The sequence below is a fragment of the Oryctolagus cuniculus genome, chromosome 17 (genome assembly GCF_051225735.1).
Source record: "Oryctolagus cuniculus isolate XC-2025 breed Fujian yellow rabbit chromosome 17, ASM5122573v1, whole genome shotgun sequence".
Taxonomy (NCBI): domain Eukaryota; kingdom Metazoa; phylum Chordata; class Mammalia; order Lagomorpha; family Leporidae; genus Oryctolagus; species Oryctolagus cuniculus.
This window is the reverse complement of record NC_142883.1, coordinates 4,052,890-4,076,812: the sequence shown is the minus strand read 5'-3', so window position 1 is coordinate 4,076,812 and position 23,923 is coordinate 4,052,890. Positions and strand designations below refer to the sequence as shown.

General features: G+C 53.4%; 1 protein-coding gene across 9 annotated transcripts in view; it reads left to right on the top strand.

The window, feature by feature from the left end:
- MFSD11 (major facilitator superfamily domain containing 11) overlaps positions 1–23,067 on the top strand; it is a 32,063-nt gene extending 8,996 nt beyond the window's left edge. For 3 of the 9 annotated variants that reach the window (XM_089317889.1, XM_002722922.6, XM_070060248.2), the window contains 6 exons: positions 3,006–3,046; positions 8,156–8,221; positions 11,558–11,683; positions 18,464–18,638; positions 19,722–19,857; positions 20,646–23,067. In XM_089317889.1, the coding sequence (XP_089174015.1) occupies positions 3,022–3,046; positions 8,156–8,221; positions 11,558–11,683; positions 18,464–18,638; positions 19,722–19,857; positions 20,646–20,810 (693 nt within the window). In that variant the 5' untranslated portion in view covers positions 3,006–3,021 and the 3' untranslated portion in view covers positions 20,811–23,067. Of the gene's footprint in view, positions 1–3,005; positions 3,047–3,157; positions 3,388–4,159; positions 4,472–6,005; positions 7,272–7,340; positions 7,397–8,155; positions 8,222–11,557; positions 11,684–18,463; positions 18,639–19,721; positions 19,858–20,645 lie in introns of those variants that run through there. The other 6 variants (XR_016224041.1, XM_089317888.1, XM_089317883.1 and 3 more) reach the window with 6 other exon arrangements.
- Positions 23,068–23,923: the final 856 nt, after the last annotated feature.

Below are 23,923 nucleotides of genomic sequence, written 5' to 3'. Positions count from 1 at the left end.
CCCTGCTCCCCGCTGCTCCGTGTAGCTACTGCAGGCAGACAGCAGGCGAAGTGTCACAGAAATAAGGGAAGGGAGGTGGAGGGGCAGCCGGGTGGGGGCGGGGAGCAGACACAGGCTTTAGCAGGCTTGCACCTCATCCCTGTCACGGCTCTGGGCCTCCGTGTCTTCGTTCAGCTCCGCCGACGGCTCATGTGCTTTCCTGTGCGAGGCTGTGGGCTCCCAGAGTGAGGTAGGAAGCAGTCTGCCCTGGTCCTGTGTCTGACCGAGCGCTGAAGCTTTCTAATTCCTGTGGGACGGGTGAGTGGCAGGGCCACCGGCAGTTGTCATGGAGGAGCCTTGGTGACACCAGGCCCTGGCTCGCAGCGCCTGGCTGTCGCACTGAGGCAGAGGCGGTTTCCCCAAAGTAGTTCAGAGAGAGCAGTGGGTCTAAGGGGATGGCCCCGTGTTCTCTGGGCACATGGCAGTGACGAGTGACACTGAGTACGGGTGACAGGGGATTTCTCTGCCGTGTCTGATGTGAGTAAAGAGGAGTGAGTCCTGACCCAGCTTTCTTTCGCTCTGTTTAGGAACTGGTAAATCATGAAGTCTACCTTACAGCATTTTATCTTTAAACCTTCTGTGTAGAGCGTTCTGTGCTACCCTTTTAATCCAAAAAGGACCTGTCATTCTCTAGTCGTAGGACTGTTAGATGTTTGGAATTTGTACTACGTTTGTTTAAAGCAAGAGGGATGTGGTACTTTGGTTTGGATGGATAAGTATATACATGTGTGTATATTCAAGCACACACCAGGTAAATCCCGGAGAAGCTGTTTATAAAGATAAATGCCAAAAATCTAACAAAAATTAAGCACTCATGCATCCTGCAAGTGGTACATGTTGGCCAGGAAGATCAGTGGAGCCCGTGTGACTGCTGCGTGGAGGAGCAGGCCGGGGCTGGGCGGGGCTGTTACATAACTGACACGGGCAGCTCTGATAAACACTGCTTAGCTTTTTTAGCATTCTCTCTTCCTGAATTGCCTCTGTGTCTGTTCATACGCGGTACCCAGCGTGCACCAGCCCTCCCTCAACCTGCTGGATAAAGCCGGGCACAGGACTAATGGGCCCCTGTTTGTATAGGACTTCATTTTAGAGAGGATGGCAGCCTGTACACGGGTAAAACAGTATCCATGTGAGTGAAGACAGCGCAAGAGGGGAGGTGCTGGGAGCAGAGACCTGCCAGTGAGGGAGGGAGATCAACGGGTGGCCATTGCCAAGGCCGGGCCTGGCAAGGGGCGAAGTGGGCAGGACTAAATTATGCAAGGATAGCTTGTGTTTTGTTGGTTTTACTTTTGGTTTGATTAGAAGCTGCTGAGGGTATAAGGATGCGATTTCAAGGATCCCTTCCCAGGCCCTATGCAGACCATTTGAACACGGCAAATGGCAGCCCTGTCTCGAGTGCTTCATTTGCATCTCTGAGGGTCTAGGAGCTGGGGGGGCATTTGAGTGTCTCTGATGTCTTAGCGCTGTTTGGAGGGTACTGCATTGAGCAGGACTCGCTGACTCCTTAGTAGGAGCCTTGGGTTTTGCTTTCCAGTGGGAGAGAAGAGAAACAGGGATCTGTCCACAGCTTCATTGTGATGGAACTCACCTGTGCAATCATGCATTCCAAGTCCAGGAAGGAGCCGTGTGCTCCTTCGCTGCAGGGAAATGTGAATGGAGGAAAGAGAAAGCAGTGCGGGGCACAGGGGTGTGGGTGAGGGTGGGAGGTGTGGTTTGCAGTTGCTGATGGGGTTGCAGGGAGACCGGAGGCAGGACTGCAGGTCGGCTCTGAAAGGTGGAGCAGGGCTGCTTTCTACCTGGAGCTATTGGGGAGTGATAGGAGGGCTTGAAGTAATGCTAGACTTTGACCCACCTGGGGCACCTAGCTATTACCTTGCTTTAGGATCCTGATACTAAAAATACCTTCTTTTGAAAGCTCACTGAATTGAATTGATTGTGTTGTAATGGCCTGAACCAGTTCCTACTGGTTTGAGGCCTGACGTGTAGAATCCTGGAATCCCACAGTAGATCCCCTTGGAGCACAAGGTGAGGGCAGTGCTGATGACCAAGTCCGAACAGGAAGTGCCTCCAGGGAGACCTGAGTGTTCCCATGAGAAGGTTTTCCTGACGATTAGAATACACTGTCTTCTTATTTATTTATTGGAAAGGCAGAGCTACGCATATGCAGAGAGAGAGGTCTTCCATCTGCTGGTTCACTCCCCAAATGGCCGCAGTGACAGGAGCTGGGCTGATTCAAAGCTGGGAGCCAGGAGCTTCTTCCAGGTCTCCCACGTGGGTGCAGGGGCCCAAGGACTCGGGCCATCTTCCACTGCTATCCCAGGCCATAGCAGAGAGCGGGATCAGAAGTAAAGCAGCTGGGACTCAAATCAGTGCCCATAAAGGACACCGCCCCTGTACTTTAAATATCAGTAATTTTTTCCTTAAGTCATCTGGCTTTCCATTAGCTTCCTTTATTGGGGGGAAGTGAACAATGTCATTTAAAGATAGAAGACAAGTAGACTAGGCTGGCAGGGCAAGAAATGTAATCTTTTTAAAACTTGCTCACCATAATCTCATTAACTGTTAGACTTGAATTGCATCATCTCATTTAATCCCATAAGTCAGTGAGAAATGAAATCACTTGCCTGGACACACATGACTTAGGAGTGGTAAAGCCAGGACTCTGACCCAGAGCCCAGGTCTTTAACCAGAGCATCATTGTAGGTCGCAGCCCTGTCGCACGAGGGGACGTGCCTGTTCCGGAACGTTTCCCGCTGAGGGACTCAGAAGGGTTGGTGGGGATGCAGCGCTCCCAGGTGGTTTTACACTTAGAAAACAGCAGGGTCAAGGCTGTCTCTGTCCTGCCTGAGTATCGTTTCTGAAAAACACGTTGGTGAATATGTGCAGTGAGAATAGGACAGTGTATTCGAATATTTCTCCTCTTGATTTTCAAGGGAAAAAAACTTTTATTTTATTTTATTTCTCAGGTCCGCCCAGAACACTATGACCAAGGCGGTAGATGCGTTTAGTAAGTATTCTCTGACCCAAATGCGCGAGCTGTTCAGAAGTGTCGGCCTCTGCCTCCCCCCTCCCCTCGGAGCTTTGGACTGACGCCGCCCTGGCATGTTCCTGTCCCCAGGGGCGGAGCTCCGCAGTGCGTCAGGCTTTGCCATGAATGTCTGTCTGTTGGGGGTGAGCCGGGTGCTGTGGCCACCCAGCTGACATGTCTGGGAGAAAGAGGGCAGCAGCCAGGAGCATCAGGGCAGACTTCGGGGACGGTTCCTGCTGCCTTCTCTGTCTCTCTCTCTGCCTCTGCTTCTCTCTGTGTAACTCTGACTTTGAAATAAATAAATAGATCTTTAAAAAAGAGAGAGAGAAAGAGGTCTTCTATCTGATGGTTCACTCCCTAAATGGCCAGAGCTGGGCCAGGCTGAACCCAGAAGCCTGGAACTCCATACAGGTCTCCTACAGGCGGCAGGGGCCCACGCGCTTGGGGTGTCTTCTGCTGCTTTCCCAGGCTCGTTAGCAGGGAGTAGATCAGAAGTGGTGGTCCGCATTGTGGCATAGTGGGTGAAGCCACTGCCTACCGACACTAGTATCCTGTGTGGGTGCTGGCTCATGGTCCGGCTGTTCTGCTTCCTATCCAGCTCCCTGCCAATGGCCTGGGAACAGCAGGAAGCTGGATTGGGGATGGAGCAGCCGGGACATGAACCAGTGGTCGGGTGGATAAAATGCTGTAAGGTAGACTTCATGATTTACCGCATTGCAGGTGGTTGCTTTACCCACGGTGCCACAACACCAGCCCCTGATTTGTCACTTTGAAGTATCAGAAACTATAAACTTCAGCTTCATGGAATAAATAATTCCCACTAGGAATACTTTGGAGAGGGGCATGGGCATCGGGTCCAGTGGTTAAGCAGCAGCTGAGACATCCGCGGCCCACACAGGAGAGCCTGATTTGATCCTGGCACCACTTCCAGTCCCAGTGCTGATGGCTTGAGTGCGTGGGCCCTGTCGCCATGTGGGGACCGACAGTGAGTTCTGGACTCCTGACTCGAGCCTGGCCCAGCTCTGGCACTTCTGAACATTAGGGGAGTGAATGAGCAGATGAGCTGTCTTTGTCTTTGTCCCTTTCAAAAAGGAGATACTGGAGGCAGCATTGTGACATAGCAGGTTAAGCTGTCACCTGTGACACTGGCATCCCAGTGAGAGTTCCTGCTGCTCCACTTCTCATCAGCTCCTGGAAGAACAGCAGATGGCCCCAGTGCTTGAGCCCCTGCCACCCACTTGGGAGATCCGAGAAAGTGCTGGGCCCCTGGCTTTGGCCTGGCCCAGCCTTGGCCATTGCGGCCATTTGGGGAATGAACCAGCGGATGGAAGATCTCTTTGTTTATCTCTCCCTCTTTCTCTCTGTAACTCTGCTTTTCAAATAAATCAATAAATCATTAAAAAATACTTAGGAATTTTCATCAAGATTTAACTACTGATACGTTTATTTTAGCAAGAAACTGGCAATAATATAAAGATTGAACTCTGAGGTATTACTACATCTATACAATAGGTTACCTAGACTGTTAAAATGATTTCCATGAATGTTTAAAAATATTTTCCCTTCACGTGAAAACCAATTATGAAATCGCGGAATTCGTTTTTCTAAGAACAAAAAGCATAGAAAACGTCTGGGAAGCGATTCATGAAAATGCTAGAATTTTTTTCAGTAGAACAGCTTTGTTGAGGTGCAGTTCTCATCACTCCGGAGAGAATGCCTGAGCCCGTGAGCGGTCGTTTCTCGTGCCCGCCCTCTCCCTACCCCAGTGCTGCCCCTGCACCACCGAGAATCTACTTTCTTCCAGATTTGCCTGTTCTGGGCTTGTCGTATAAATGGGATCATAGAACGCGTGAACTTTGTGACTGGCTTCTTAGCATGCTGTTTTAAAGGCTCATGCATGCTGCAGGGTGTTTCTGTTTTCTTTTTTTTTTTTTTTGACAGGCAGAGTGGACAGTGAGAGACAGAGACAGGAAGAAAGGTCTTCCTTTGCCGTTGGTTCACCCTCCAATGGCCATCACGGCCGGTGCGCTGCGGCTGGCGCACCGCACTGACCTGGCAGGAGCCAGGTACTTATCCTGGTCTCCCATGGGGTGCAGGGCCCAAGCACCTGGGCCATCCTCCACTGCACTCCCTGGCCACAGCAGAGAGCTGGCCTGGAAGAGGGGCAACTGGGACAGAATCCGGCGCCCCGACCGGGACTTGAATCCGGTGTGCCGGTGCCGCTAGGCGGAGGATTAGCCTAGTGAGCCGCGGTGCTGGCCATGGACTCCCTAGGTTTTTAAGGGAGTCTGTTTACCCACTTCCCCTCTCCTCTAGAACAAAGGGGTGGGAATCCTAGTGGAAGGGTTTGTTGGGTGAAAATTAGCCAATTCCTCCCCAGATTTGCTGGTGCTGGGCAGAGTAGAGGGGCTTCCCTGGGGAAGTTTTTATTCATGTGATCAGGTCAGGTAACCCATTTGGTCCTGAGGAGAGAGAATTCTCCTGGGAGCTTCCTGGGGGAAGGGCTGGGACCACCTGGGAGGACATCCGGGTCTGAGCAGGACTTTGAAGTGCGAGATGCTGGGCTTCTGGAGTTTGTGCAGCTGGTGCTGGGCTTCAGGCCTGTCCCACACGCACACGGGCTCAATTTCTGACTTCCTACCTGACAACTCTACTTTGGAGCTCCGGAATTAGTTAATCCTGCCTGAGGCTTTGAGCTCCTTGGCCAGCATCTGCACGCGTCCTTCTTCCCTGAGGCCCCGGCAGCCTGAGTCCAGCAGCTCGGACCGATTTGTCTTTCTGTGTCTGGTTTACTCACTTGGCATGAGGTCCTGCAGGTTCGTCCATGTTGCGAGAGGCAGGACTTCCTTTTTACGAGCTAGATAATACTCCACTGCGTGTATGGGCATATGCAGCCTAGTGGATGCCGCGTTTCTCTGTTCTCCCTGATCCATCACAGGCACTGAGCTGTTTATTTTAGCCATTGGGAGTCGTGCCACAGTGACCAGAGGAGGACACATGCCTCTTGGAGACACGCCATTTTCCCAGAGTGGGCTTGCTGGGTCTGTGGTGATTTCCGCTTTTGCTGGAGCTGCTGTGATGGCTCGCCCAGTGTGCGTTCAGCGGTACACAGGATTCCCTTTGCTCCAAGTGCTTGCTGACACTCGTTTGTCTTTTGTCTTTTGATGATAGTCATCCTGAGGGGATAACCTCACTGGGTTTGGTGACAGCTTTTAATTTTACTAAAGTCCGCTTTCTTTTTCTCATTTTATTATCCTGAGAAGACTTTGTCTAACCCTGGGTCACAAAAAATCTATTCCTAGATTTCCTCTACGAGTTCTAGAATGTTAATTAGATTTAGGTTGGTGAGTCACTGGTTCATTCCTGAGTGTGGTGAGAGGCGTCAGAGCCCGACCTCGTTCCTCTGCGCCTGGATATTTGGTTGTCCGGGCATCGTTTCTGAAAGCCCCTTCCTTCCCAGTTGATCTAAGTTGTTGCCCTTGCCAACTGATTTAATTGACCCTAAACGTCAAGATTTCTACCTACCTGTATATGCGTGTGTGTATTTATATAGAAATGAGGTTTATTAGTGTTCCTGTGACTACCAAGGCAGCTAGCTTTTTATAGAGAAAAGGTTTCTTTTGGGTCCTGGTTCTGCAGGTTTGCAGTCCAGGATCAGGCAGGCCTTCCTGGTGTGGCCTGCTGAGATGGTGTGCTTGCTGGCAGACCTGCGACGACACACATACCGCGTGGGGCAAGAGGAAGCCTGAGCCAGTCACTCCCCCTACAGCCTCACCTCTGAAAACCACAGCTGTCTTGACTTCTAACACCCTTGAGCGTTGTGAACAACTTGTCAGTTTCTAATAAAGATTATTTAAAATATTTTTTGAGCAGTTTAGGTTCATAGCAAAATCAGCAGAATGCAGAGAGTTCCCGTGTCCCGCTCCCCTCACATGGCGGGCGCCCCCACCACAGCAGTACAGTTGTGATCAGAGGACCAGACTGCCTCATCATTGTCACCCCAGTCAGTGGTGGGTGATGGTAGGATTCACTCTTGGTCTTGCATGTGCGTTTTGTGGGTTTGGGCAAATATATGATGACGTGTATCTACCTTTATCTAGATTATGTTTAGAATTTCTTCTTGTAGGAAAAATCAGGATTATTTTAAAATGAATGTGCTTTACCAATGTATTTTTTAAAATTAAAAGTGTTACTTTAAACTTTGTGTTAGTGATGTGTTATTTCCTGGAAATACTTGAAGATATCTTACTGCGTTTATTCTCCCTATATGTAGATGAAACTGGAGGGAAATGCCCTCCTGCACACGGTCAGGACAGTGCTTTGACTTAGGTAAGCTTCGTGGTCAGCAGTTGAATGCCAGCCAGAATCTCGACCCACTATCAGTGCAGTCTACTTAGGAGATTAGTGATCCTTAAGTTGCGAAACATGAGCAGGTTCAAACAGTTCAGACAACTTGGTTAAAATGTCGAGTTTTGAGAAATCCATTTTCCGTTGCAAAGTTATGCTAAGTTGATCAGTGTGAAAACAGACGTGGAAATGGTTAGAAACAAATCTGCAGAACTCAGGTTTCAGGCCCCGGGCAGCATCTGGGCCTGGGGGGGAGGGGCCCCAGCTTCTGTGTGGCCAGAAAGCTCCCCTGGGGATCCTGACCTTGAGTCCAGTCCCAGAGCTGCTGCGGGCCAGCCAGCTCCTTAGGGAAGTCAGCGCTTGACCAACCAGCATGGGACGGGACGGCCCAGCCCAACCTTCAGTCATGCCCATTGACGCGTTTCCGCTCGCTCGCGCGCTCTCTCTCTCTCTCTCTCTCTCGGTTTTGTTTGTTTGTTTAAAGATTTGGAAAATGTGTTGAACAAAATGCAGTTCTACAATACATTTAAACCCTTAGAATCAACATTTTTGTTTACGGAGCAGATGGAGTTCCCATCTTAAGCATTTTAATATGAAACGTTTACCCTCTGTCCCAAAGGACTTGTTGACTGGCATTATTGATAAAGGGATGTTTTGGTTAAAGAAATGTTTTAGAATTTTGGTTGAGTTAATTTAAATATGCTAAGTACTTTTTTTTCTTTTTCTTTCTTTTTTTTTTAGGAAAGTCTCTTAAGTTATGTGTCACCAAGGAGATGCTCCTTCTGAGTATTACAACCGCGTACACAGGTAATGGAACTGCGTCTTGGTTTCCTGCTGCTTTGTAATGACAGTAAGACTGAACGCAGTAGCTGTGTGGTTATTCTGCATATTTCTGTGCCTTGACGGAACTCAGCTGCATGGCTTTCTTTTTTTTTTTTTTTTTTAATTTTTTTTTTTTTTTATTTGAGAGGTAGAATTACAGACAGTGAGAAAGACAGAGAGAAAGGTCTTCTTTCCATTGGTTTACTTCCCAAATGGTCGCAATGCCAATCCGAAGCCAGGAGCCAGGAGCCTCCTCTGGGTCTCCCATGTAGGTGCAGGGGTCCAAGCAGTTGGGCCATCTTCTACTGCTTTCCCAGGCCACAGCAGAGAGCCGGATTGGAAGAGGAGCAGCCGGGACCAGAACCCGGCGCCCATATGGGATGCCGCACCACAGGCAGAGGATTAACCTACTGCGCCACGGCGCTGGCCTCTGCATGGCTTTCTGATGCGGTCACTTGGGGTCTTGTGGCATATTGTCAGGAGGTTGTGGGGCAGCAGTTTAAGCTGCTGCCTGCAACGTGAGCATCTCCTGTGAGTGCAGGTTCGAGCCCCAGCTGCTCCACTTCCAATCCAGCTCCCTGCTGATGCGCCTGGGGAAGCAGCAGAGGATGCCCAAGTGCCTGGGTCCCTGCCACCCACGTGGGAGACAGAGATAGAGTTCCAAGATCATAGTTCCCGCCTGGCCCAGCCCCAGCCGTGGTGGCCGTTTGGAGGGTGAATGAGCAGATGGACGATCTCTTTGTCTCTGTCTGTAACTGTGCCTTTCAAATAAATAAAATCTTTAAAAGAAGGTCTCTGGGTCTGGAGCTTCCGAGATGGCTTCAGTCGCTTGTCTGGCTCCTTGTCGGGGTCACGTGCAAGGCTAGGGCTTGCTCTCTCTCTCTCTCTGACTTTTGCTGTCCGTGTAGTCTCAGGACCTCTGCTCACCTTCGTGACCCCTCTGAGAGATCTGGCCTCAGGATAGTGGCCAAAGGCTCCAAAAAGGAGCGACAGGGACTCGCACCAGACTTTAGAGGTTGGGCCTGGATCTGGCCCAGCGTCATCTCCCCTGCAGTCTGGTGACAGCAGAGCACAAGCTGGCTCCAACGCAGCGAGCAAGGGTCCTGGCCGCGACGGGGAGACCAGGGCACAGGGCTCACTGGGCCCAGAGGTTTTAGGACGAGACTGAATTCATCCCTGTAACCATGAGGACTGAGGTAGTTTATAGTGAAATAGACCGCAGGTAGTAATCTGGCAGCAGGGACAGCTCTTGGGTCTAGGAATGGGAGGCCCCGTTTCCTCCCCGTGGTGCTGTCGTGTGCCGGCGGCCGACTGCCGTTGTGTGTGTGCCTCTCAGGTGCACGGCTTCTGTAGGAGAAAGAGTAACTGTTGAGCGTCTGAAACCCACAGTTAAGGTTTGACAGCGTAAAGGGATAGAGGCCCTCTACTGCTGTACCCTAATTATTTCACTGAAATCTTGGGCGTTTCCTTTTCCTAGGAAAAAGGATTCAATGAAAGCGTTGTGCCTTTAAGCAGCAGTGGAGAGTGTTGTTTTTCCAGTAGGAGTAAGAATGCCAGTTCCGCTGGAGAGCTATTCATAACGATAATGAGCACGTTAGCGTGCACTCTTGCAAATTCATGGTAATTGCATCCTCTGTCTGCGTGCAGAGTGACAGGTTTGAACAGAAGGAAGGCTGTTTGTTGGAGTTGTTTTTTTTGTTTTTTTTTGTTTTTTTTTTTTGACAGGCAGAGTGGACAGTGAGAGAGAGAGACAGAGAGAAAGGTCTTCCTTTGTCATTGGTTCACCCTCCAATGGCCGCCGCGGCTGGCGCACCGCACTGATCCGATGGCGGGAGCCAGGTGCTTCTCCTGGTCTCCCATGGGGTGCAGGGCCCAAGCACTTGGGCCATCCTCCACTGCACTCCCGGGCCACAGCAGAGAGCTGGCCTGGAAGAGGGGCAACCGGGACAGAATCTGGCGCCCCGACAGGGACTAGAACCTGGTGTGCCGCCGGCGCTACAGGCAGAGGATTAGCCTAGTGAGCCGCGGCGCTGGCCAAGAGTTATGTATTTTTATCTGAAATGGTTGTATGTATGGATTTCAGATTTTTTTTTTGTATTTCCAAGTAAATAAAAATATAAATATAAAATCCTTTAAAAAGTTTGTGGCAGGGTGGGTATTTGGCTTAGTAGGTCAAACACCTGCGTACGACATCAGGCTGCCGGAGCTGGACACTTGTCGCTGGCTTCTGTTCCAGCTTCCTGGTATCACAGGCCCTGGGGGGCAGCAGTGATGGCCAAAAAGACTGTGTTTCTGCCCCCATGCATGGGAGACCTGGGTTGAGTTCCCGGCTCCCAGCTTTGGTTCCAGCCAAGGCCGTTACAGGGGATAAATAAGTGAAAATTTAAAAATGAGACGTTCGTGGGAAATGGAATTAGAGGATAAGTTTCTTTTGGTATTAAAAAAATTTTTTAAGTTATTTATTTGAAAGAAAAAGAGTGACAGGTCTCCCATCTGCTGGTTCACTCTCCAGGTGTCTGCAACAACCAGGGCTGGGCCAGGCCACGCCAGGAGCCAGGAACTCAGTCCTGGTCTCCCACGTGGGTGGCAGGGACCCAAGTGCATGGGCTGTCAGGAGCTGCCTCCCGGAGTGTGGGTTAGCAAGAAACTGAAATCGGGAGTGAAGCAGGGACTCGGACGCTGGCTCTCCGATGTGGGACGCAGGTGTCCCGGGCAGCATCTCGGCCTCTGCGCCAGACGCTGGCCTCCTAGACTCCTGGAAGTCCCCTCTGTGTGGCAGCTGCCACCCTGCGGTTCTCAGTTGGAGCTGCTGTGGCTGTTGCCGCACATGGAGTGGCTGGTCTCTCACAGCTGGAGGCTGGGACTGGAAATCGGGGTGGCCGCGTGGCCGTGCTGCAGGTTCTCTTCCCATCTTCCCTCCCTGTCCTCGCCTGGGAGATGGTGAGCCCGGAAGCTCCCTGGTGTCTTCCTGTAAGCGCCCTGGTACCATTGCGGGGCTCCCCTCTTGGGCCTGATGACCACCCACCATCTGTACCTTCAGATACCGCTGTGTTTGGGGGTTTGGAGCTTCATACGCATTGGGGGTAGATTAATTCCATTTCCTCAGTTACACAGGATCTTCAGGTTCTTGGGAAATGTAGATTATCTGTCTTCTCATGACCTCTTTCAAGTCCCCTCAGTAAAAAGTGTGCCATACTTGGGAGCGCGCTGCGAGTGTGAATGAGTTTGTCTCATGTGTAGACGCTCAGATACTGCTAGGCGGGAGGGAATCCAGGGAAAGGAGAATGCGGGTGTTCCAGGAAGCTCTGGTTCTCTCCCCAGGTCTGGAGCTGACTTTCTTCTCTGGCGTGTATGGGACCTGTATCGGAGCTGTAAATAAATTTGGAACAGAAGAGAAAAGCCTCATTGGACTTTCTGGCATTTTTATCGGCATTGGAGAAATTTTAGGTGGGTTTACAAACATGTCTGCGTTGTAGATTGGATTGTTGTAGTTAAAATGGAAACTTTAAGTGTCTTGAATTTCTGTTTTCCCTACTTGCTTTTACCCAAACAGGTGTTTTGCTTTTCTATTATCACTATTCTAAAAAACGAAACTATAAAACACTTGCGAGATACCCAGATGGAAGCCACAGCTAGGGGAACGTGGGATCTTCCTGCTTTTCCTCCTAAAGCACTCAGAGGGATCCCCGAGTCCTTGTCCCTTGACTCTCTCGCACTGAGTGTGGAGTTGGCATCAGGACAAAACCACGACCGACAGCCCGCAGCCGGCTTCTGCTGTGTCTCGTCTGGCAGTGCTTGGTTCTGTGATAGGTGTTCTGATGAGCTGAGCAGAGCGGGCTGGCTTTATAGGCAGCAGGGCTAACGGCGGGAGAAAGGTCAGTTCAGAGTTACTTCCCTTGTCAGGTGGGGAGGTGGAGACAGACCGCAGAAAACAGCTGCTTGGTACCGTCGGGTCGGGTCGGGTTACTTTAGTGACTGAAGAGATGTCAGGGGAACGGCACTGTCGTGCAGGCTGGAATTGGCCTCTGAGGTTCTTCACTGCTCTCTCACCTCTCAGAAGGCCACAGGACAGCTTAGTTTCCGTTGGGTGACTGGAGCTCTGGCACGGGTGACTCCGTTGTGATTCTTAGTCTGGTCTGTTGGGAGCTTGTGCAGGAGCTTGGTGAAAGCAGTGACCCCCCCCACTCTTCACTCTCCCCGGCCTAAAGGCCCAGCCCCAGACGGCCCCCTGCAGACTGCAGTCAGGTCCTGGGTGAAGATGCACAGGACAGCACAGGACAGGGTGTGAAGGGTCCCAGTGCAGGAGTCTCTGGCATGGGGTGCGCCCCTCCCAGTGTGGGGAGCCCTGGAGGCTCCCTGGCCTGCTGAGCAGTCATGGTGGTTTCAATCTGTAGACACGAATGGTGACATCATTGGCTGTTAGACAAGGGGCTCAACCTCTAGCTCCTCCCCCTTCCACGCGAGGAGGGACAAAAGTCCAGTCGTCTGTTGGGCTTGGTGCCTTCCAAGGAGCTTCCATTCCGAAGCCGTTCCCTCCCTCCCCGTGGTCACCTCCTTAGCATAAACTCAGGCGTGGTTGGAAAGATACTCTTGTGATCAGGTAAATCCCAAGGGTCTGGGGTCTCTGCCAGGAGCTGCGGGCAAAGCCCTGACACACGTATTGGTGTCCCACTGCACTGGTTGTCCCTCAGGACAGAGGCCTGCCCCGCCCTTGCAGCACATGGCAGGCTCCGTCAGACATCAGGAACTGACCGGTGCACCAGGTACCTGAGAATTCCTTGTGTCAGCAAAACAGACAAAAAGACCTGCCCGCGTAGAGTTTATATTCTTGGGAAAAATACAGTAAAAATTCAGGAAAGCTGGAATTTCAGACAATGGTAAACACTAGGGGGACAGCGGCCTGGGTGTTGTCGCTGCCTGCTTTGGTGCCAGCCCTGAGACAGGCCCAGGTGTCTGTCTGTCAGGGTTCAGTGAGTGACAGGAGTGAGTAATCAGAATGTGGGCTCCGCAGGACTTGCTACCTGGTTGGTGAGGAGTCGGACTGAACCAGGTGGATGAAGGAGCTGCTGTAGGAGACGGGTCTGAGGCAGCCTCCTGAAAGGGGTTCTGGGTGTGTTGAAACACCAGGGAGGGGCCAGGTGGAGACGCGTCAGGGTAAGCGGGTGGGGTACAGACGGGTGCTCGGGAGGGACACGTGGGTAGAGGTTGCCCTGGGAGTCACCAGTGTGTAAGGGGTGGGTGGAGCCTTGGCCGAGGTGACATCGTGCAGGGAGAGTCTGGTGCACGGCACGGAGTCTCTGCCAGAAGCCCAGCCGTGAAGAAGTGCACTTTGTTATCTATATATGCATGTAATTGTTTTTAAAGATTTATTTATTTTGAACATCAGAGTTACACAGAGAGAGAATGAGAGACAGAGCGAGCTTCCATCCACTGGTTCATTCCCCAAATGGCCACAACAACCAGGCCTGGGCCAGGTTGAAGCCAGGAGCCAGACGCTTCCTCCAGGTCTCTCACATGCATGTAGCAGCCCAAGCTCTTGGGCCATCCTCTGCTGCCTTCCCAGGTGCATTACCGGAGCCAGATCAGAAGTAAAGCAGTTGAGACTCAAACTGGCACACATATGGGATGCTGGCACTGCAGGCTGGAGTCTTAACCTGCTGAGACACCGCGCTGGGCCCAAGAAACACGCTCTTACCAAATAGGCAGCCTGCTGAGTGTTTTTTTGTTTTGTTTTGTTTGCAAATTTACAAAAAATTGCAAAGATAAAAAGCAAGAATGCCTGAATATTCTTTAACAATATTCATGGGGCTGGCACTGTGGCATAATGGATAAAGCCACCACCTGCAGTGTCGGTATCCCATATGGGCACTGGTTCGAGTCCTGGCTGCTCCACTTCCGATCCAGCTCTCTACCATGGCCTGAGAAAGCAGTGGAAAATGGCCCAAGTGCTTGGGCTCCTGCACCCACGTGGGAGACCTGGAAGGAGCTCCTGGCTCCTGGCTTCGGATTGGCACAGCTCAGGCCGTTGTGGCCAATTGGGGAGTGAACCAGAGGATGGAAGACCTCTCTCTCTCTCTCTCTCTCTCTCTCTCTTTCTCTCTGCCTCTCCTCTCTTTCTATAACCCTGATTTTCAAATAAGTAAATAAATCTTTTAAAAAAGAAGCCAATATTCACCTGTTGTTAATATTTTCCCTTATTTACATTTATCAGTTGTTCTCTCTCTTGTTGACTTTCTCATGTACAAGGAGTCCTCAAAAAGGTTTATGGAATATATTATTAAGAAACCACATGATTTCAAAAGTTTTGTAACAAAAAAACAGTAAATTTCACTTTTTTTCATGAATTTTAATGAGTTAATTTGAAAAGCAGACAGACACACAAAAACAAACATACGGATTTTCCGTCGCCTGGTTCATTGCCTAAACGCCCACCGCAGCTGATGCTAGCCATCTGAAGCCTGGAGCTCAGTCTGGGTCTTCTGCTTGGCTGCAGGGACCCAACTGCATGAGCTGTCACGTGCCGCCCCCCATTGTGCGCTCCAACAGAAAGCTGGAACCGGTAGCGGACCTGGGACTCACTCCCAGGCACCCCAGTGAGGAACAAGCAGCTTTCTTGACCACTGTGCCAAATGCCCATCCCTTCAGGAAGTCTTTGAAGTCCCCTCATCTGATTTATATCTTCTGAAGCACAAGAGAGGATTACACATCTCGTGGCTATTTAACACCCCCATTTCTGCTGTCCAGCCCCAGCCTGGGCTTGCTGTCCCAGTGTGCAGCAGGCCAATCGCTGGCATTGCGGTGGTGAAAGAAAGTAGCTTTGGCCGGCGCCGCGGCTCACTTGGCTAATTCTCCGCCTGTGGCACCGGCACCCCGGGTTCTAGTCCCGGTCCGGGCTCTGTCCCGGTTGCTCCTCTTTCAGTCCAGCTCTCTGCTGTGGCCCGGGAGTGCAGTGGAGGATGGCCCAAGTGCTTGGGCCCTGTACCCCATGGGAGACCAGGAGAAGCGCCTGGCTTCTGGCTTCAGATCAGTGCAGTGCGCCGGCTGTAGCGGCCATTTGGGGGATGAACCAACGGAAGGAAGACCTTTCTCTCTGTCTCTCTCTCTCACTGTCTAACTCTGCCTGTCAAAAAAAAAAAAAAAAAAAAAGGTAGCTTTGTGTTTTACAAAACACAGAGCTGAGAGAATGGCAGCTGTGGCTTAATTCCCAGGGTCCCTGAGAAGTTAAGGGTCAGGGCTCTTATGCATTGAGTTGGGGTTGAGCGGTGCTTGTTCAGCTCCTGTGGAGTTCTGGTTGGTCTGCAGTGTTTACGGCCTTCCTTTGATTGGTCAGTGATAGGAGACCATCATGTGCTTTTGGGCATTCTGATGGTGGCCTGGTGGTCTCTGGTCAGTCCTGGGGCTGTGTGCAGTGCTCCTTACTTCAGGACCTGGGGTTCCTGAGCCAAAAAGCAACTTCCAGACAAGACCAGTTCTCGAGATTTTATCTATAGAGGACCAGGGGACCGCCCGAGGGTCATTAGCAAGGACCCCATACACCATTTCCTTGATGGCAGGGTGAGTTCTCATGAGTGCTTGGTCTGCAGTCATCCAGGCAAGGCAAAGAAGCTTGAAGCCTCAGGAGACGGTGGACGACCAGGGCCTGGTGGCGTGTGCCATCTGGTTCCAGGGCACTGGGAGGGACTCTGCCTGTGTTTCCCAGGCCGAGTGCTCGCTCGTGTTATCACAGTGCAGGTGTCAGCTGCAGCATTTCTCATCCGTGTCCCGTGTCGTCCCTCTGCTGGTCCCGGTTTAGTCTGGTCACATGCTGCATCGGTTGTCCTGTCTCTGCTGATGCAGAATGCTTCCACAGTTTGTCTTTTATGGCCCGGACAGTTTTCAATACGGCTGCTGCCTCTGAAAATGTGTGTTCCTCATGCTGTGTGTTTTATCCTCCCTGTGATTAGGCAGAAGTTACGCTTCTCATCAGGGATACTGCCCACGTGACACTGTGTCTGTGGCAGGACAGCCTGTCTGGAGACATGCAATGCCCATCCGTCCCTCATGGGCAATGTTAATTTTAGTCAAGGTCAAGGTGTTGCCTGATGTCGCTGCTGTATAGTTGCTGTGTTTTAACTGTCGCCCGGCCACCAATAAGCGTTCTGTGGGCAGGTGCTTGGAGCCGTGCAGAGACCCTGCTGCCCGGCAGAACTCCCCCGGCTCAGCCGCTGAGCTCCGTCTCCACCAGGACTTCCACAGCAAGGCGGCCCCGCCTCCAGCGTGCCATCCACAGGTGGCCCTTGGTGTTCTGCCTTTCAGCCCTGTGTATTTTTATTATTTGTTTGGACCCATGACTCGCTCTTTGTCCCAAAGGTTGATTGCTCATGGTACTGCACTTAATTATTTTGGCGCTCCGGTCATCCCGGCTTTGAGCAGTGGGCACCCTTCGAGCAGGCGTCCGTGGCCCCACCATTTATTGAGCAGTTCTTTCTATCTGGTCAGCAGGTTTATCTCACGCTTACCCTGACCCCAGCCCGGAATCAGCCATTCCCCAGAGGCTCCTGCTTCCTCCCGTGGGGAATGGTGTTAGATAAACCGAAACCTGGGAGTGCTGTACTCACAGCAGTGGGTGGCTGCTCTTGTCTGGCTCTTTCACTGGACAGCATGAGGCAACACATACATGTGCACATGGCAGTACACGCATGTACAGTGTAAAACGTGGCCTCTCGTGTCCAGCTTCTTTTACTTAGCATGCTTTCAGGGTCCATCTGTGTTACAGCATGTAGCAAAACTGTCCCTTTGTGTAGCAATAACTGAAGTGTGCTTCGTACCAGGCACCACATTCACTGTGTAGCAATATCTGAAGTGTGCTTCGTACCAGGCACCACATTCACTGTGTGTAGCAATATCTGAAGTGTGCTTTGTACCAGGCACCACATACACTGTCAGCATGTGACAGACGGTAGATGCTTCCGCCTTTGGGCCACTGTGGCTGAGTCTGCTGGGACTGTTTCCTCGCGGAGTTTCCTCCTCTTGGGCGTGTCCCTGAATGGGATTGATGGGTCAGGGGAGAATTCGCTGATTCTTTCACTGCCGGTCCTGTTTTCCTGCTTCCTTACATGCTAGTAACTTTTTTTTTTTTTTTTTTTTTTAAGAATTATTCCTTTGGCCAGCACCGGGGCTCACTAGGCTAATCCTCCACCTGCGGTGCCGGCACCCGGGTTCTAGTCCTGGTCGGGTGCCGGGTTCTAGTCCCGGTTGCTCCTCTTCCAGGCCAGCTCTCTGGTGTGGCCCGGGAGTGCAGTGGAGGATGGCCCAAGTGCTTGGGCCCTGCACCCGCATGAGAGACCAGGAGGAAGCACCTGGCTCCTGGCTCCGGGTCAACGTAGTGTGCCAGCCGTAGCGGCCATTTGGGGGGTGAACCAACGGAAAAGGAAGACCTAACTGTCTTTCTCTCACTGTCTATCTGTCCAAAAAAAAAAAAAAAAAAAAAAAAAGTTCATTTTATTTGAAAGGCAGAGAGAGGGACAGACAGATTTTTCTTCTGCTGGTTTATTCCCCAAACCAGGCCGAAAGAGGCCCAGAGCCCAGTCCAGGCTCCCAGATGTGTGGCTTAGAACCACGTACTTGAGCCATCACCTGCCGCCTCCCTGGTTGCGCATCAGCAGGAGCCGAGCATCCGGGACTTGAACCAGATCCTCCGTATGGGTCGTCGGCTTCCCGAGGGGCGACCTGGGCTGCACCAGGTGCCTGCCTCACTCTTCAAGGATGTTAAAGGCAGAGAGAGCCCCCTGGTCTCGTCCCTTTGGGGTGGAAAGGTCGTCTCTTCTGCTCTTGCTGTTACTTCTCTTTCACTCTTGAGACGTGTTAGTGTCCTGATGGTTGAACCTCCCTGGGTTTTCCTGTCGCCCTTTGTGCTTGCCCGTGTTCTGAGATTTCACAGGGATCGTCTTTCAGGGCAGTGCCTTAGCTCAGCCACGAAACGTGGGGACCGTTGTTGACTGTGTGCTCCTTGTCACACCATGGGGTGGACTGATCCACAGAGAGGCAGTAACGCGAGTGTCTCTGGGTGGATGCAGGTGATTTGGGAGCTCAGCTTTCGCTGCGGTGGTGGCGTTGGGTCATCAGCGCCCGCGAGGGCGGGAGTGTTGACGTCGCTGGGGACGCGTCTGCCTTGCTGCAGCTCTGGGCCAGCGAGGCTACGTCGCGGGCCAGTAACGCGGCTGACGCTTTCGCCGTCTCGCTCCCTAGGTGGGAGCCTCTTCGGCCTGCTGAGCAAGAACAGTCGTTTTGGCAGAAACCCCGTTGTGCTGCTGGGCGTCCTGGTGCACTTTGTAGCTTTCTACTTGATATTCCTCAACATGCCCGCGGATGCCCCCATCGCCCCCGCGGAGGGAACCAGCAGCAGCGCTTACATCAGATCCAGGTAACCGAGCGCCCTTTCCCTGGAGCCTGAGGACGGGTGGCTGGTGCTTGTCCTCGGTGGAGAGGGGATCCTGTATCTCCCCGAGGCCGCCTGTCGAGTGCTGGTGGGGGCAGGCTGAGCTGTAACAGGACTCCAGGGAGCTTCCCAAGGTCGCTTTTGTAATGAAGGAGCGTGGCGGTGTCTGACGTGATGGGTGGTGTCGTCTATGGAGCAGTGAAGTGCCGCAAGGTCGGGCCTGGAGCGCGGGGCGTCTCCAGCCAGGCTGTCCGCTCAGTCCTCCGGGGAGCCTTGTGAACTTTGAGGACACCGGCTGATTGCACTGAGCGCTCAGCTTCATTATAGATCCAGACACTGGTGTCTGGATCCCAAATCCAGCGGGAACCCAGCCCCCAAAACAGTATTTGCTCCCCACGGAGTTACTAGGCCAGAGCTGTGTGTGTTAGCACGCGCATTCCTTCTTGGTGAGCGCTGGTGCTGAGCTTTGTAGTGCACGCTGGGCTGGGCTGGGCAGTGGGGCGCTCCTGTGGGCGCTGGGCGGTGGGGCGCTCCCGTGGGCGCTGGACGGTGGGATGCTCCCGTGGACACTGGGCAGTGAGACGCTCCCGTGGGCGGTGGGGCGGTGGGGCGCTCCTGTGGGCGCGGGGTGGTGGGGCGCTCCCGTGGGCGCGGGGCGGTGGGGCGCTCCGTGGGCGCGGGGCGGTGGGATGCTCCCGTGGGCGCTGGACGGTGGGATGCTCCCGTGGGTGCTGGGCGGTGGGGCGCTCCCGTGGGCGCTGGGCGGTGGGGCGCTCCCGTGGGCGCGGGGCGGTGGGACGCTCCCGTGGGCGCGGGGCGGTGGGGCGCTCCCGTGGGCGCGGGGCGGTGGGGCGCTCCCGTGGGCGCGGGGCGGTGGGGCGCTCCCGTGGGCGCTGGGCGGTGGGGCGCTCCCGTGGGCGCGGGGCGGTGGGGCGCTCCGTGGGCGCGGGGCGGTGGGGCGCTCCGTGGGCGCTGGATGGTGGGATACTCCCGTGGCGCGGGGCGGTGGGGCGCTCCGTGGGCGCTCTTTGTCTCTGGCGGTCACTGTTGTGCTCCTGCGTCCTGCAGCAAGGAAGTGGCCATTCTCTGCAGTTTCCTGCTAGGGCTGGGTGACAGCTGCTTCAACACCCAGCTGCTGAGCATCCTGGGCTTTCTCTACGCGGACGACAGCGCGCCGGCCTTTGCCGTCTTCAAGTTTGTGCAGGTAACCGCCTCGGACTGGGTGGACGGCAGGTGCTTTCTTGTGCTTTGCCTTCCTTGGGCGCTGGTATTGTGGTTTTCCAGTGGCAGCCCAGGATGTCCTTTAAAAGGGTTTGTGAGTGCAGTTAAGCAGCCACGAGCAGTGTGACCTCTGCGCTCTTCCTTGCGTGTGTAGAGTAAGCTCGCGTGCTGGTCTGCACCGCGCAGAGCGGAGCCCGCCTCCCTTGGCCGCCAGGGTTCCGTTCAGCGTCAGAGACGAGCGCATTTCCCACTCTGTAGCACCCGTCACTGCTCTGGTTTTCCGGAGTTCGGTTTCCAGTAGCAGAGGTGGTAGCTCACTTGGTTTCCCCCCCCGCTGTCGGGGGCCCGTGGTGCATGTCTGAGTTGGTGACAGATGCAGGAGGGAGGGAAGCGCTCGGGCCAGACAGCTTGGGGTCTGACAGCCGCGGCTGCCTGTGCTCCAGGGGGGTCCCTGTGTGCCTCCTGTGACATGTGCTCCCCGGGGGTCCCTGTGTGCCTCCTGTGACGTGTGCTCCCGGGGGTCCCTGTGTGCCTCCTGTGACGTGTGCTCTCGGGGGTCCCTGTGCCGTCTGTGACATGTGCTCTCGGGGGTCCCTGTGTGCCTCCTGTGACGTGTGCTCTCGGGGGTCCCTGTGTGCCTCCTGTGACGTGTGCTCCCGGGGGTCCCTGTGCCTTCCGTGACGTGTGCTCCCGGGGGTCCCTGTGTGCCTCCTGTGACGTGTGCTCCCGGGGGTCCCTGTGCCGTCTGTGACGTGTGCTCTCTGCTCCTAGTCTATATGCGCAGCCGTGGCGTTCTTCTACAGCAACTACCTTCTCCTTCACTGGCAACTCCTGGTCATGGTGACGTTTGGGTTCTTTGGGACGATTTCCTTCTTCACCGTGGAATGGGACGCTGCGGCCATTGTGGCCCGGGGCTCTGACTACCGGAGCATCTGACCGGGTGCCGGCGAGGGGAGGCAGCGTCTTCACGGATCCAGCCGGATGCGGAGCCTGGCGGAGGAAGCTGCCTGTGGTGTGTGCAGGATGTTGGATGATGTGCGGTAGGGAAAATCATGGAATTGCGACTGTTGAACCTGCCAGAGCTGGCGTCCAGTTTACAGATATTAGCTATTTAAAGTAGAACAAGGGGAACCTGCCCTGCCAGTTGCCATTGTTCTGACCGTTGTTCTTCACTCCGTCTGTCCCGTGTTCCTTTTGATCATGTAAATGTTGTCTCCTCTGCACTGTTCGTTCAGAGCCCAGGAGGGCCGTGTGTCCCAGGGGGTGCCTGTGGGGCGTGCAGTGCGCCTCACCACGCCATAGGCAGCTGTGCCACCGCGCGTGTGTATCCGGGAATGACGTTTAAATAAACAGCAGATGCAAAATGCAGTCCCACCCTTGAAAGAATGTCTTCCTCCTCCAAAACTGTTCACAAGTTCCCTTGCAGGGTACTTCATGGCAGGAGGCGGCCAACTCAAGAAGTATAAATGAGATAAAAATTGTCTGAACCTAATGTCTATAAAGGAGCAAACAACACACTTAAGAATCAAGCACTTAACCAGGGGAGAACTTCTGTTAGTAAATTCTCCTGGAAGATGCAAAGCAGAAAAGAAATCCCCAGACCGACCCGTGCCGGGCTCTGAGCTGCGGCGGTGGACCGCGTCGTTTGCGTGCCACACGTCCGCTTGTGTCCTCCTGTGTCGGAACAGAACGTGACCGCTTGGGGAGGCGCTTAAATGCTTCACTCTCTCCCTGTGAGCTTGCTTAAAATGTGCTCGGAATTGAGATTAAATTTGGAAACCTTGAAATTCACTCTTCAAGTGGATGGTTTTTTGTTATATTCACAAAGTTGGCCCACCATCATCATTGCCTGGTTCCAGAACATTCTCCTGGCCCAGGGAGAACCCCTGCCTATGAGCAGTCACTCCCCTCCTCCACCGGGCACCACTCGTCCTCCTCTGGATGGCCTGTCCAAGAGTAATGCTTACCTGCACAGGCAAGGAGCTCTGGCAGATAAATCCAGCCCAGAGGGCAAGTGGTGCCTGAGTTTTTTTTTTTCATCTGCTATGATCTGGGACTTGTGTAGTTGGCTCGCAGGTGTGACGAGCCCGGAGTCCAGGGGAGCGCGGTCTTGGGGTTTTGTTGGGGAGTCAGAGTCGCAGCCTCCATTGGTGTGCAGTTCCGGGCTCTCCTGTGCTGGGTTGTGGGGTGTTGGTTTCCCTCGGATGGCTTGGTTGACTCTGTAAGAATTCAGCACATGAGATTTGGGACCTGGCGCAGTGGCTCGCGGTGTCTTGAACACTGTCGTGTTTGTGCGGGTGCTCTCGTGGTCTCGTGCAGTGTGACGGATTTCCCCTGACACTGAGCCGCTTACATCAGCACCCATCTCAGCCCGCGGGTCTGCGGGTCAGGAACCTGGGAGTGGCTGAGCTGGGCCCTCGGCCCACGGTTCCTCTTCAGGCCCAGCCTGGGTGTTGGCCGGCTCCTGGGGCTCGCTGCTCAGCCTGTTGGCAGGAGTCACTTCTCCCCACGTTGTATTAAGAGTCTTAGCTTATGGCCGCTGCTGAATACCGGCCTCTGTTCCTTGTCACATGGAGGTGTCCTCTGGGCCACTCAGCACGACAGCTGTCCTCATCAGAGCGAGGCAGAAGCCACTCTAACCTTCAGCCCGAGAGTGACGCCTGTCGCTCCCGTATTCTGTCTGTCAGATGCACATCGCTCGTTCCAGCCCACACTGCAAGGCAGGGGGTTACTCAGGGGTCCCAGTGCCGGGAGGCAGGCAGATGGGGACCACCTTGCAAGGCTTCCTGACACACTGGGGCTTACACTGAAGGCGAGAACTGGGTCCCTCGTGCTCCCTGGCTCATCCCAGCCTCCAGGCTGCGCCGGCAGAACAAGGCTGAGCAGCCCCTGCCGGTGCCTTGGGTGTGTGACCCAGGGAGGGCGCAGCGTCTCGCCACGCGGGTGGGTTCCTTGTGATTGGTGTGAAGGGGAGAAGCAGCGTGAGGCCGCACCCCTGGCTGTGTGCTGGATTGTCATTTTAAGTTCTCCATGCAACTGTTTTTTTTTTTTCCAGGTCATGTTTTTACTTTTTTTTGTCTATTTAATGTCTTATCTCAGTGGATTCTAGATGACTGGATAATGTTAAGGTTGTCTTTTGAATTTTCAGCATTAAGAATGAAATATGACAATGAAATAAAGAGTTTAATTTTTATGCTTGTGTTATATTCTCTGGTTTTTTTTTTTTTTAGTTTCTTTTGGGGCATGTCTTTAAAGATTTATTTATTTATTTGAACGACAGAGTTACAGAGAGGCAGAGAGAGAGAGAGAGGTCTTCCATCCTCTGGTTCTCTCCCCAGATGGCTACAACAACTGGAGCTGAGCTGATCTGAAGCCAGGAGCTTCTTCCGGGTCTCCCACGTGGGTGCAGGGGCCTGAGGACTTGAGCCATCTTCTGCTGCTTTCCCAGGCCATAGCAGAGAGCTGGATCAGAAGTGGAGCAGCCGGGACTCGAACTGGCGCTCATGGGATGCTGGCACTGCAGGTGGCAGCTTTACCTGCTGTGCCACAGCGCCAGCCCCTCTGATTTTTTTTTTTTTAAGATTTATTTATTTATTTGAAAGTCAAAGTCACAGAGAGAGAGGTCTTCCATCTGCTATTTGACTCCCCAAATGGCTGCAACAGCCAGGGCTGGGCCAGGCCGAAGCCAGGAGCCAGGAATTCTTCCAGGTCTCCCTCCCACGTGGGTGCAGGGCCCCACTGGTGCCATCTTGAACTGCTTTTCCCAGGTGCATTAGCGGGGCACTGGATAGGAATGGAGCAGCCGGGACATGAACCAGCCAGCCATGTGGGATGCTGGCATTGCAGGCGGTGGCTTTACCCGCTACGCCACAACGCACAGCATTGGCTTCTCTCTGACGTTTATCTACATAGCTCTAGCTGAGCAAAGCCTTAGCTTGGAGGGCAGGCATTGTGATGCGCCTGGGCAAGCTGCTCCCTGGGGCTTGGGACACCCGCACCCGTGCCAGGGGCCGAGTCCCGCCTCTGCTTCTGACCAGCTTCCTGCTCGT